Source organism: Trematomus bernacchii, unplaced genomic scaffold, assembly GCF_902827165.1.
Source record: "Trematomus bernacchii unplaced genomic scaffold, fTreBer1.1, whole genome shotgun sequence".
NCBI lineage: Eukaryota > Metazoa > Chordata > Actinopteri > Perciformes > Nototheniidae > Trematomus > Trematomus bernacchii.
The window spans coordinates 17210856-17225390 of NW_022987564.1; the positions used below are offsets into that span (position 1 = coordinate 17210856).

Sequence of the window (14535 nt, forward strand, 5' to 3'; positions counted from 1 at the left end):
GTGTGTACTAGCACTTTGTAAATTGCTAATAATCAAAGATGAAAGAATATTGAATGTTCTTATTCCAATGCTAAATATTTGCGTCTAATAGTAGTATATGAAAAAACAATAGTTGTAAATACCTTTTTGCCTGGCAGGTATGGTTCTTGTGTCTCAAGTTTTGTCTGAACGGTCTCTGTCTCCAGAAAGGCCACATAATGGATCAGAGTATAGATTCTGGATGAAGAAAAAAAAGAAAGGTGAAGATTAAAATACACCCTTTTAACAAAACCCTTTTGAGGGAAAACAAGGTAATTTAATTTAAAGTCACCTGTGGTAGAACATAGTTAGGAACTGGATTATAACTGATGTCGCAAATCCCAGAATGAACATGAAGCCAATGGGTTCGATTTTCACATTTTCCCCGGTATACTCCAAGTCAAGGTTGATCTTGGGCAGCTGAATGGAGAAGGTGGCTTCATAGAGCTGGAGGGTAAATGTTGCCACCAGCCACAGGGCGTTCAAGATGAAGAATGCAAAGTTTATCTGTGTAATGAAATACATAAGGTAAATGTAAGAGTAATTGCACAGTGATGTCAGTATTCCAGCTCCCCACACCTACCTTGTTTCTCAGTTCTCGCAGGTCGTTGACAATCTTTTTCTGTCTCTCTTTGTCGTCAAGCAGAGGTTCCAAGTATTTCTTCTGAAGCTCTATCCAGAAGCTTTCCTCCTCCTGTGGAGAAACACAGAGACCCCTTTAATTAACGATCATGTTATTTGTGCATGTCCAGAAACAGTAAAAAAAAACTATGATAAAGGCCTAAATGTCACATCAAGCTCAGTTTTCACCTGCATTGGAAACTAAATAAGGCAGGCTTCATTTTGACAATGTAATTTGGAGGAAGTTGATCGTGCTACCCTGATAAAACAAGACGTACACACCTTCTCGAGAGAGTCCTCCTCCAGCTTCATATCACGAGACACACTCTGTAGTTGTCTCAACCAACCTAGAGAGAAGAATAACACAGGAGGAGATTATTACATGATATCCGATTTGCAAGGGATATTGAATGTTTTGGGGAAGAGATCATGCAGATCTTGGTAAAATAGTTTGGACTCACTTTGGTTAGGTGAGTCGAAAACAGGCTCCAGCTGCCTAAAACACAATCAGAAAGAAAGTATTAGTCTCACCTCACACTTTGTGATCCTGGCACATTTACCTTTCAATCGCCGTTCCACCTTCAAGACTTACCTCTGTTCCTCCTCTGGGATCCTCATGTCCTCCACAATAGAGTTCTGGGGCTGGAGTTCAGGGATCAGGTTCTCCTGGTTGACACCACCTCCAGATGTCTGGTTGGATTTCTTGCAGCATTTGCACCAAGAGAAGTACTGTTGGAAGGTGTTTTTCGCTGTATGGGATAAGATCAGCTTCAGTTAAGTCAGCCCAAACAAAAAAATAGATCTAACATTGCATTTTAAGTGGAATGATAATTAACTACTATTTTCGTGGATCTGGTATCTACCTTTTTGGACATTGGTTTGCTTTGCTGCGGGCTCTGGTTTGGCGGCTCCAGTTGCAGGTTTTGTCTCACGGGTGCCCCAGGACACATTGTTCATGTTGACCATGGAGTAAATGGTAAGCAGGAGGTAGGCGCTGGGGATGCAGAGGATGTAGAGTAAACCGTGGAACACCAGCTGGATTTCCTGAGGATGCATGATTGCTGTGATGACGTAAATAATTGCCATGGCAATAACGAAAAGGCTGCTGGGGGTCAGGATGGTTTTGTCCCTCACCATCGCGCCTATAGAGAAAGAGGAAGTCATGGAGGGTTTTTACAATTGAAAGTCCCAAATGAAGTCGCTACACATGACATGTGTATGTTATACCTGGTAGAATATAACTTACCAATAATTGTCATTGTCACCACCAACATGAGGAATGCATATATGACACTCATGATGCCTGCAATGTTGATCTGAGTGTCCGATTTGATGTAGAAGCAAAGAATCAGGTAGATTAAAGGAGGTATCACAGCCAGAACCAGGGCAGCGCTGCCATGCAAGTTTAACATGAAGGTAAAACTACCTGGAGGACACAAAAGGAGGCAATACACATTTTACTTTTTTAGTCATTTAAATAAAATGTTAATATTCACAAGACAATCATATGTCCAGGGAACAGTTGCTCGAAAGGTCAAAAAGTCATATATACAGAGAATAAACATCAAAACACCAACCTGCAATCATAAGGCAAATGGTGGCAGGGGCCAGGATTGATGAGGCGAGGGCAAAGAGCTGGTAAAACATGAAGAGTTTGGAAATGGACGGGTTTTTCTTGGAAATCACGGTTGTAGATCCCAGCAGATCCACCACGTTGGCCATTGTGGACGGTCCCCATCGCCTTCGCTGAAATGTGCATATAGTAGTTAGCATGTCCATTCCTATCGATGACTGGTGTGAGTTATGTCTCAATGACAACCTCTACCCAAAGAGATCCCTTGATTCTAATGTGTAAATATATAAACAATGTATAGGTATTCACCTGGTTGTAGAGTTCTTTAAAGTCTTCAGGTGCGTTGGTATAGGCATCAGAGGCCGCGTTATACTCCACTCTCCATCCCTGTTTCAGCAGCAGAGTACACAGCCAGCGGTCCTCACCTGCACGGAAAATACATTGATTTATATGCCTGTCAGAGGGGAAGACCGATCCAAACGATATCACCAAGACCAAGAGTTAGAGACAGGAAGTCCTATTCAATAACTTATTACCTTGGTCGTACTGGATGTAGTTGCTCGCCTCCATGGACTTGGTGGAGTATTTCTTCATCACGTTGTCATCCATTAGCGCCTCTGCTCTGAACAGGCTGAAACAACCGGGGCTGCATAGCACACAGCCAATCACGTGCTCCGCTGTCTTCTGTAACCAATGACTGACAGCGTACTCAAATTTCTGGAACCACACTGCAGGACCTGTAGGGAAAATATGGAGGTATTGTAAACTTAAACTCAAATATCTATTCGGTGCTAGTTACTGTTAGTTGTTCTTAATTGTACAATGTTCCAACCTGATCCAGTGGGGTGAATCCTGCCACAGGCTGCCCCGACACGTGGGTACATTTTCAGACGATCAATGAGCAGCATCACAGCAGCCGGTTGGAAGTCTGTGTCCCCATCTAACGCCAGGATGTAGGTGTTGCGTTTCTCTTTCTGAAAGAACAGTTGTTTTCCATTTAGTTTTTACTTCTAAATAATGTTGATGAGCGGTTGAGCTCATCTAATAAAACTATCCACTAACGTTTTAGATGTTTCTCTTATCTCACCTCGACCTGTGCTCTCAGGCTGACCTCTTCCTCTCCCTTCTGCAAGCGTGCGTAATGTTTGCTCATAAGTTTCCAGCCCAGAAGATAGTAAAGGTACATGATCTAAAAAATAAAAAATGTTTATTCATTTAAGTAGTGTTCTAACATTTGGCATCAAAAAGTGTTCCAAGGGACTGATATAAACTGTAAATCATACACATTAATGTTCCTTATGGGGTCTATAAGTTATTATTTTCCTACCTGAGACCATCTCTTTTTGTGGCGGATGAGTTCTTTGTCTTTATAGTGAACCGTGATAATGTTCCCATGAGGCATGGTGACAACCAGACGACCCCCATACGGCGTAGTAATGATCTTCTGATCGGGAATGTTTTGACTCTTTTTGAAGAAACCCTGATCGATGCTGGTGAAGATGCTGATGAAAGAGAATCAAAAGGATCGATATTCATTTTTTACTTGACACATTTTGTATACCTAATACCAGAGGTGGGACCAAGTCATTGTTTTGCAAGTCCGAGTCAAGTCTCAAGTCTTTGCGCTCAAGTCCGAGTCAAGTCTCAAGTCAGGATGGGCAAGTTCAAGTCAAGTCCAAGTCCTAAACTTTGACAAAACGAGTCTTAAACAAGTCCTTATGTGCTTTTCAACAAATGTAATGACATCGATCAACAGAATAATACTTAATAATCAAACTGCTCTTTATTAGTCACATTAATAATTTAATAATCCATTTTCTCTCTGCTGGTAAAGTAACGTGTTTTTTGTCTATTTTAAGAGGGATCAGTAAGGTAAGGCTTCCGTGACGGTTTGATTCAGAAGGAGTTTAATGTATAAGATCCCTGATGTTAAGGTAACCAGAATGTTTATTTTCACTGTGTACAACATGTTATAAGGGACCCACAATCTATCTTTATGCAAGGGATAATGTGCAGCGAGGCGGTCTCTATGGGGAAAAGAACACCTGAATCTAGATCCCTCTGTAGGTGGTACTTTAACTATATTTTGATGCTAATACTTTTGTACTTTTACTTGTAACATTTTGAATGCAGGATCTTTTATTGTAACCGAGTATTCCTACACTCTGGTACTTTTACTCAAGAACAAGATCTGAACTTCTCCCACCTTTGACAATAAATCCTGAGTGGTTACCAAAATAAAAACCCTGCTCTGAAGGTTATTTTCATTTTACAAATCCTACACTCAGCTTTGCTTTCTCCAATATCATTGAAATGCAGCCAGATGCTGCTTCTTTTTTCGGTTTTCGCAAATTTCTTGACTTTTTCCTGCGCACTTGCATTTCAATCCGGCTTCCCGTCTCCCTGTCGCTCTGTAGCTGGCCTGTACCACTACACCTGCTGTCTTCGGAGCGTCTGCCCCCCACCCTTCTTTCACATAATGGTATGATCCTAGTGTGTCCTCGCATATGATTGACCGCATGGTGCAAAATAAAGTCCCGCCCCTGCCTCCATGGATTCGCAGCGGCTGAAGATACTGCTCTCCCCGACGGGAGTTTGCTCTTCTAGCGGCATCTCACGATCGGCGTGTTTGAGATCCCTGATTTAACCTGTTAAGCCCCAAAGCCCCCGTCGGCGGGTCTTTTTTTTATTTTTTTTTATTTTAATTTTTTTATTTGGATGGAATGAATACCTATGGTGATAATTCAATGTAATACATCATTTTTATAGTCTGGTACCTGAAAAAGGTCAAATGGCACTGATCCAGCCGAAAGCTTATTCCGCCTGGAACTTTTTTTTGCTAAACCTCTCTAAAAAGGTCAAATTTAACTTTTAGTCTACCATCCCATCATTCAAGGGTGGTTTTCACTATAAGTAATGTTTTTTCTTTAGGCGGAGGTAAGAATTTACCTTTTTTTACTATGTTCCATCTGAATTTACTCTGACTGAGAAAAATCTATATTGATTCTGACACTTCTACATCCAACTCACAGATGTAGCCTTGCTTTGATAAAAGTAATTATTCATATAACCCTTTTAGAAGTGAAGTTGTAGTCATTTGTTTTGGGCATGTCATTTTCGAGCCTGAAACCTGAAAAACAGGCTCGGGGCTTAACAGGCTAAATTATCAAGTCACCTCAAGTCAGAAGGCTCAAGTCCAAGTCAAGTCCCGAGTCATTGGTGTTCAAGTCCAAGTCGAGTCGCAAGTGTTTTGTGATTTTGTCAAGTCGAGTCCAAAGTCATCAAATTGGTGTCTCGAGTCCAAGTCATGTGACTCGAGTCCACACCTCTGCCTAATACATAAATACGCTGTATGTAGACCTGTGAATTTGGTTCTTACGCATAAACTTCTGCAAGGATTTCCACAAGGGTCTGTGCGTATGTGTTGAGATGACGCCCCCGACTCCCCTCCACATTTTCGAATGCATCATCAAAGTAGATATGGGCTTCAAAGGTTAAATCAATATGCTTAGGATTGTTCTTTGGTCTATACTTGTCCAGTCTGCAGTGTTCAGAGAAGCATAAAGAAAAGGAGTGTGAGAAAATCCACTTTGATACAGCATATGTTTGTGGTTGTTAAGAGAACATTACTAAAACTCTCTAGTCCAAGGACAAAAACCTTGGAAAATAAAATCCTTTGAAAGCAACAAATAAGGAATTTTTTCTGTCTTTTCAACCAAGTGTGAGGCTCTGAATGACTTTGTCGATCATTTAAAATTGTAAAGCAAGAAACTAAATTCATGCCATTTCTTAAAGACATCATTTTCATACTTCCAACATAGATAGAGTCAGAGGAGTGGAAAAAAAACATACCTGAATATTGAGATAATGATGTTCATCATCTCATCGTAGTTTTCGTGCCACATAGTCGCGCACAGATACACCATCACCGTATCCAAGGCCCTTGAACTACAAGTGACAATATTTGCATATATGAGGAGAGACAATGTTAGTTTAACACAGCTTAAATGAAAGAGCCTAACATTTCATTCTAGTGATTATTTGAAGAATCAACAACCAAAAACACACACTTACATCTTCATCCTGTTTTTGGTCTGGATGTCGTATCGGGTGTTGAGGAGCAAGGACTGCTCTATAAAAGTCCCTTCATACAGCCTCCTGGTGAACAGGTCCTGGGTCCTCTGGATACGTAACACCTTGAGGTACCACAGATGGAGAGTGACCAAGACAAGACCAAGCCACCAGGACACTGCTGAACCTGAATGAAGATTAACAAACACATTAGTTTAAAATTCGAACTTAACAATTATCCCAAAACTTGTATTTTTTTGTTTATAGAATAGTTGAGCACAAACTAACACAATAGCCTTGCAAGGTTGACTTGTCATGGCCACTAGGACTTATAATAGCTTTATTTAAAAAAAAGATGTGCAAGAATACAAAGTATCTTACACCAGGGTCTAATTTATTACCTGTCAGTAGGCCAATGTCAAGTATGTTGGACATGTCCAGGAAGCACAGAGTGTGTGTAACATCATAAACCAGATGTTGGAACACACTGCCTGTCAGGTTTTGGTTCCTTCCATCTACAACTCCACTGCAGTAGCCTGTGAAGTTGATTGCAGTGCCATTTAGACCTGTTTTGTAGTCTTGATAGTAAACGATAACAGGGACGATGAACAGAACCATGACGGCCAAAGAGGCCAGGTACAGAGGCAGGATGAAGCATCGCCGCAGAGCATGCATCTTGCAGGCTACCAGAGAAAACCAGTGGCAGAGTGCAGAGGAGATCAGCTGGACTCCAATGAGGATGGCTATAATCTTTGTCTCATGATTTGGGATTGATTTCACAATGCTCCAGTCCATTTTGTTTAAAGGGATATAGGCACCGAGCACAGAGGCAGTCATCACGAGCCTGAGCAGGCTGGAGAGGATGTTCAGTAAGTTCTGGCACTTCTTCATGTCTCTCAACAGCAACGTGAGGAAGACGGAGCTGCAGTTCTCGCTGATCAGTCTGAAGTAGCTCTCCCACCAGTTGAGAGACACCAAGAAGGACCCACCAACAGCGAGACCCACCCAAATAGCCATCTGTTTATCAGTAGGATCCTTCGTTAGGTACAAGTAGAGGAACAGGATGTAACCAAGCAGAATTAGGAAGAAGGCGGTGATGGATGGGACTAGGAAGCGGTTCCTTTCTTTGGCGGTGCACTGAGTGATAATCTGTAAGAGCGCAGAGAAGACGGCTACACCGTTCAGGATCGTCACGTTGGTCACAATGTCCAAATGTGGCATTGCCACAATAGTGAGAATCGCTGCACCACCAGCCACAAGGAACTCAAAGAACAGAATGTGAAAAAAAAGAAGCAGATGAAATTTAGAAATAACTACACAATAAAGAAAAGTGGCAGGATGCCCATCAGACTCAGTGTTTGGCATCAGTCAAAGATGAAATTAAGTTTAGACATGTTGAGACTGTTCTTACCAGGGCAACAGTTGATAGTCTTGGCGGCTTTGATGTTTTATAGCATGCCTTCCAGAGACTTTTAAGAACTAGCAAGACGCTGGGAGTTATGAGAGCGCAGCCGATACAAAGCAGAGCGATGGGTTTCATGTCCTCCTGGAGGGTTTTTTGTGCCTTCGTTGGACAAGGTGATGAGGAGGAGGAGTGAAGTCTGGAACGGAGTTAAAGTTATAATCATTTAAACGTTTAGTTTATACAGTGACTTGAGGGCAGCTGCTCTACAGACAAAGCCTGGTGCGCCTAACTTAAAGGTCTCCTATCATGCTATTTTTAGGCATATATTATAGGTCTCAGATATATAAAAATATATAAAAACATCTCTATGAAGTGTTTTGCTCAAAATATCAAATCGACCACCCATTCTAGCCATGCCTCATATCCCTCTATTTCAGCCCTGTTACTAAAGTGCTGATTCTGGGTATAAAGCTCTAAAAGAATTAAAAGAGTGGGCAGAGCTTATGCCTGCTCATGCAGGAGAATTCTACCAGCAGATACTCAGCTAAATGCTGCCGTGATGAAACGCCATATCATGTTCCAAACCACATCAAGGATTATTTCTGAAACAGTATGGATCTCAAATGCTTTTTCTCTCGCGGGTTTACCACAACGTGAGTACCTTTTTTTGTTTCCTGCTTTTTTACACATACTCTCTCCAGTACTGGTTAGCTCTGAGTGTTACACTGCGTCCACACGGCGGCGTGCATTGAAGCTTGCCGGCGGGCGTGTCTGAAGCTCGACCAACAACCAATCACATGAATCTCCCGCCCAGGACACACAAGCATGCGGTTTGATTGGCTAGAGCTTGTACTGGCATATGATTTGATTGGCTGACGCTTCCGTCGGAGCTTCAAAAGTTGAACATTGCTCAACTTTTGAAGCGAGCAAAGCGAACCGACGCTCCCACAATGCAGTTCGGCAAAGCGTGTCATCACCCCATTCAAAGTGAATGGGCAGAAGCTTTGAAGCTTCAACGCACGCCGCCGTGTGGATGGGCCGTCAGCGATGCTTGCTAATGTAAACAAAGACCATATTACTTCCAAAACACGTCACGCATTGTTTCTGATAGCGACGTTTCTGATAGGGCCGTGGGTGTAAAGCCAGCCCACATTTCCGATATAACGTCATATTGGCAGCAAATCTGGATCAGCTCCGTTGTACCCCCGTTTTTAGAGATGTGCGCACGGGGGAAAAGAGAGAGGGTTTTGTTTTCTGACACTTTTGGCGCATTTCCACTACAGCGCGGAGCTTGCTTTAAGCGTGCCGAGCCGTGCGGGGCCCGTTTTTGGTTGCGTTTCCACTTAGCGTAGTACCGGCTAGCGGGTACTATTTCACAGTTTTTCTGGCCCCATAAAATCGAGGTTCTTTCCGGGCCAACAACCAGGCTGAGTCGGGCTGAGTATGCTAAACTAGAGAGAGAATCGCTGGCAAGGGGGCTACAACTACAACAAGATGAACATATTTGACCGTGATTTAATTGTAATACACGTTTCAAAATGATGCCGAAGTAACAACATACTGATACCGGTTAGTACAAACCATGAATTAATGCTTTGACAAGTCTGCAGACAGACGGCAGGCGAAAAAACTTTTAAAATGCGTGTTTTCTGAATGGAGATCGGCTAAGCTAACGCAGTATATGCTCCGACCGTCCACACTCACAACGGCCTATACAGACATAAATAAACCAGCGACTGTATTCACCATGACACAGACAGTCTGTGGTTTGTACTTGTTTAACTTTTGTCTAGTTTCTGAACAGATATGAGGAGCTGTGAGCTTGAGTGCTAACAGCTAACGGCTGATGTTGTTTTTCTGGGGTTCTCATTGAAGATGACGTCACGGCTCCGCCTACACTGCGTTACTATAGATCAGGGGTACTCAAATACAAATCTTAAAAGTCCAAAGAAAAATGTCAATAAGACAAAGGTCCATTTATTACTGTCATTCAAACTTGTAAACAATTGCAACAAGATTCTTAACACGAGGTTGCAAAAACAAAAAGTATCTGTATGCAGCAGTTTTCATTGTTATTGTGTCTGTGCTTGATCCCTCAGAGTCGCAGTGTAAGAGCTGCACAGTTATGAATAAAGGTAGCTGCACCCTCTTTCATTCAGCATTCCCATTATTGCTTTATAAATGTCTTCCCCCCTTGTGTGTCCACTGAGGTTCGTCAGGCCCAACACATCTTCAACAAACTCCCCCTTTCCCTCATCATAAAATCTCACAAAAACCAGCAACTGAGCATTGTCAGTGGTGTCAGTGGACTCATCCACAGCTAAGGAAATGCACTGTGCATTTTTTATTCCATCACAAAGCTGATTAATCAAATCACCAGCCAGTATTTATGTTCTTCTGGTTGCTGTGGAATCTGAGAGGGGGATTTGCTTGATTTGACCTGTTATTTCCTCTTTTTGTTTGCCTTCATCACTTCAGTTATGCATTCTTTTATTATCAGAGAATTGCTTAAACACCCATGCCACTCTGAGTGAGGACTCAGTTGCCTTTTCTCGTTGTGACATAGATGTAACAAGGATCCTGTTGCAGCTTGATATGATGATTTCATCCCATTTATTTTTTTATTTCTTACCGCTTCAAAATAATTGTGTTTTGTTTCATAGTTCCGTTTCAAATTGCCACTGTTCACAAGAGCTACCGTTTCTTGGCATATTAGGCACATTGGTTTGGTGCTCGCTGGAGGGAGGATGAACGCATATTTTTCAGTCCATTCATCTTTGAATTGACGATTTTCACTGTTGACTTTTCTTTTACTGGTCATCTTTGAACATGCTTCTAATAGCTGCCTGCTGGTGAAACTAGGCTATAGCTACAGTACAGGTGGAACTAGGCTACTAGCTACAGTACAGATGCAACTAGATGAGCTGTCAACTCTCGCTCTGACTTTTTTGTTTTTAAACTCTCGCTCTGTCTCAGACAGGTTGAAAGAGACGTCACACGCATTTTTCCCACCCGCATTCCGCGAAGACCCGCCCTACTGTGCCTCTGATTCGCAGACTGTTGGTGGGGCAAACAAACGCTGACGGGATGCTGAATGTGATTGGACCAAAGCGTTGACAGACACACAGACAGTGGAACAGTCTGACATGCAGACTTGCAGAGCGCTGTTTGCAGTGCAAATAGCAGCGAATTTTGACTCGTTGCGTTGTGGCGATGTCTTGCAGATAATGCAGATAATACAGATAATACAGATAATACATATGAAAAGTATAATTTGCTCAGAGTCCGGAGACAGTTGTGGTTCGGTCCGGATCCGGACCGAATGTATAAAAGACATAAAAAAGTGCATTTTGCATGCCTTTAATATTATCCGTATGAGTTGAGTTACAACACCAAAATGAACTTTATATTCTCACAGTATGTAAAAAATGAAAAAATAGATAATGGCAAACCTTGCTACACAGCGCCAATCCAAACACAAACAAAGCGACGACCCACAAAGAGATGAACTTTAGTATTTTGATCAGCTTCCATGGCGTCTGTATATCTTCAATGTCGGGAACATCTCGAGCCGTATCCCACGGACTCCTAAATTAAAACATCACAATGTCAAAGTCTGAGGTAGGAAATAAAAAATATACAGCAACAATTGCAAATATATCAAGTAATTATAATAACATTCAAAACAGAAGATTTACAGAATTTAAGTATACCAATAAATACTCATAGTTTTTCTTTGTTTACCTTATAAGGCAGGGGGGTTTCAAAGTGTGAGGCGCGCCTCCCCCCTTTTTACAAGTACAAAACTTTTTCTTCTCACGGCGGAATATTACGCCTGGCTGGCTCATACACACTCACATGCTCACTCACACATGCTCCACGGCAGCAGGGGGTGCTACTGAGTCCATTGGGAAAGCGGGAGGTTGAGCAGAGCATGGAACAGCCCTTGCAAGCCTGATGACAGCGGTGTTTCTAGCGATCCAGCGATCTGGGTCAGTGTTATAGTGATAATATTATAAACAAGGTGAATTTAGCGATCACAACGAAAACAGCCAAGACACACATTGAGCCCAGACAATGAATGTTCTTAGGGCTGTAAATATAATAAGCCTTTGTCTAAAATGGACAACATTGTAACTAAGGAGATTTAAACTATACAGCGATTCTGCACTCGGTCAATCAGCTGCTCTTCATTTTCTTTCCTGCTATATTCAATGAGTGATACAAATATGTTTTACCATAAGTTCTGAATACAACTGATACTGTTGTAGTCGGTACTAGTTGACTGCTACCAGAAATCAAATGAAGTACTTTACTGTGTACTTTGTGAGTAATCCTCTGTCAGAGTCCCCTCCATAGCACATAATGCATGTTTTCTGCTATTTTGAATAACCGTTAAAAAGACAATTTTACCATAAGTTCTTAATGATATTGAGACTGCTGGACTCAGTATTCTTACACCTACTATCACAATACATTGAAGTACTTCTAGTATGTGTTTTTTAATCCTCTGTCAAAGCCCCCTCCTGAGAACAAAATCAAGCCACTTCTGCTAAGTTTGATGAGGGAAAAAAATATGTTTTGCCATTAGTTCTTCGTGAGATTGACACTGTTGGACTCAGTACTAGTGAAACTACTCCCACAAGTACTATGAAGTACTTTTAGTGTGTACTTTTTGAGTAATCCTCTGTCAATGTCCCCTCCTGAGTACAATAATACATGTTTATCTGCTATTTTGAATAAGCGTTAACACACCTTTCTCATGAGACTGATATTGTTGGACAGAGTACTTTAAGAGGATGGTAGACATGATATCAGCAATACTTCCAGTCAGTACTCCAGCAGCAGCATTTTTACCCCTTGGAAAGTCTTTAGAGACTGGCCTGGATAGCTGGTCACAAATATCCTTCAGCAAAGTGACACACCCTTGTGACTCTTGTTGGCCTCTTATGGGGCTGCTGTCTTTTAAATATGATTATTTCTCTGCTCCTAGTTCATTCCTCTCAGATTCTTCCATCAGTCTCAGTCATTGCATGTCAGTCAATAGAGCTTCGAAAAATGTCTCCAATTCAACAAAATGTTTTTGTGAAGGTCAAAGCTAAATTATAGATTGTTTGATTGTGTAATTACAAGGTGAGAGAAAATAAATCAATAATATAATATTACAATATTTGTAATGTTTTACACAGATAGTGCCTTAACTTGAATTTGAAAACACATGGCAACTTTATTAATACAGCAGTTGAAAAGATTTGTGGAGGGATAAATTCTTCATGGGCTTCAATGGCTCTCTAGATAAAGGGCGTTTTATGGTTGCTTGTATAATCCTCAGATAGTGGTTTGTTTAAATAACTAGTGACATTTTAATAAATATTGCAAAAAAGGGCTAAAAAAAAAGGCATATATATATATATAAATATAACCTGGCCGGCTTAACCAGTCTGTATTTCTTCAAGCACCACAAGATTCACAGTTTATAAAGTACAATTCTGGGCCATTGATTGTGTAATTTCTCCAAACAATTACAGTAAAAATGCCTGTTTTGAAGCCTTAAAATGGTGCAGGAAAAGGACTTTACATTGTATTATACTTAAAGACAGGACTATTCAGTTAAGAGAAGAGAAAAAAGGAAAGAAAATTGTTATAATGGGTGATGTAACATTAATGACAGACATAATATGAGGTCCTTGGCACTCAGACTTTAGAGGGGTCATTTTGTGATCATGGGGCATCACCCTTACAGCATCAGGACAATATCATATGGAGTCAGACACTGGAAGTGTGCTGGAGGCGTTGACTGGGACTGATGGAAGGATGAGGCTGATGAGACTGAAGAATCTGCGAGGAACGAACTAGCGGCAGAGGAATAATTATATATTAAAAGACAGCGGCATCATAAGAGGGCAACCATGTGTCACTTTGCTGAAGGATATTTGTAACCAGCTATCCAGGCCAGACTCTAAAGACTTTCCAAGGTGTAAAAATGCTGCTGCCGGAGTACTGACTGGAAGTATTGCTGATATCCTTCTTACTGGGAAGAGACATTATGACCACATCACACCCGTTTTGGCAGACCTTCATTGGCTTCCTGTCAGTTACAGGATCCAGTTCAAGTACTTACTTGTTGTTTTTAAATCATTGCATGGACTGGCACCACATTACCTGTCTGAGTTGTTGCACCGCCATGCTCCAGCTAGAGCATTGCGATCAGCTCAGCAAAATATGTTGGTGGTTCCTCGGTGCAGGAAAAAAACCCGAGGTGACAGGGCTTTCAGTGTTGCAGCTCCCAGACTGTGGAACAGCCTCCCAGTACATATCCGGACTGCTGAGTCTATTGAACTTTTTAAATCAGCTAAAAACTCACCTCTTTGCACTGGCTTTTAATACTAGTTGAACATTACATTTTTACATTTGTATGTGTTTTTTTTTAAATATGTTTTTAGTTATTGTGCTTTTTATCATGTTTTTAATTATTGTTTTATTATTGTACTCCCATTGTGTTATTTAATATGTATTGTGTGAGGAAGCGCACACACTCCCTCACTAACATTTTGGCTTAACAATTTGTTTGTTAAGAAAGGTAGTACATGTTTCTTCAGAGTTGTCTTTATTTCAGTTAAAGTTATAAAAACAGTTTACATAGAAAAACTAGTAAAGTGCATCTAAATTAATTTGTCAGTCTGTAAAACACACAATCACAAAGTAATCACCATTTCCTTTGTTCAGACCTGGAAGCCATTTTGTGTCACTGCTCAAAGGGGGAGCACGCCTCCAAAGTACTCCTTATGTGTGCCGTATGAGTAGGCGGAGTCTTGGACGTGATTGGTCAGGAAATTAGTGATTTTAT

At 41.3% G+C, this 14535-nt stretch overlaps 1 protein-coding gene across 1 annotated transcript; it reads right to left on the bottom strand.

Annotated features, from left to right (window-relative positions):
• Window positions 1-289: 289 nt before the first annotated feature.
• Window positions 290-10519, bottom strand: LOC117477785 (chitin synthase chs-2-like). The gene is made up of 19 exons (XM_034124527.1): window positions 10503-10519; window positions 7686-7884; window positions 6685-7546; window positions 6287-6470; window positions 6065-6160; window positions 5592-5753; window positions 3540-3714; window positions 3300-3401; window positions 3045-3180; window positions 2749-2949; window positions 2522-2637; window positions 2217-2385; window positions 1886-2065; window positions 1503-1781; window positions 1232-1388; window positions 1101-1135; window positions 922-986; window positions 602-712; window positions 290-525 (listed from the first exon to the last, which is right to left on the bottom strand). Exons 1-19 carry the CDS (start codon window positions 10517-10519, stop codon window positions 307-309), a joined length of 3465 nt encoding a protein of 1154 aa, XP_033980418.1. The 3' UTR covers window positions 290-306.
• Window positions 10520-14535: the final 4016 nt, after the last annotated feature.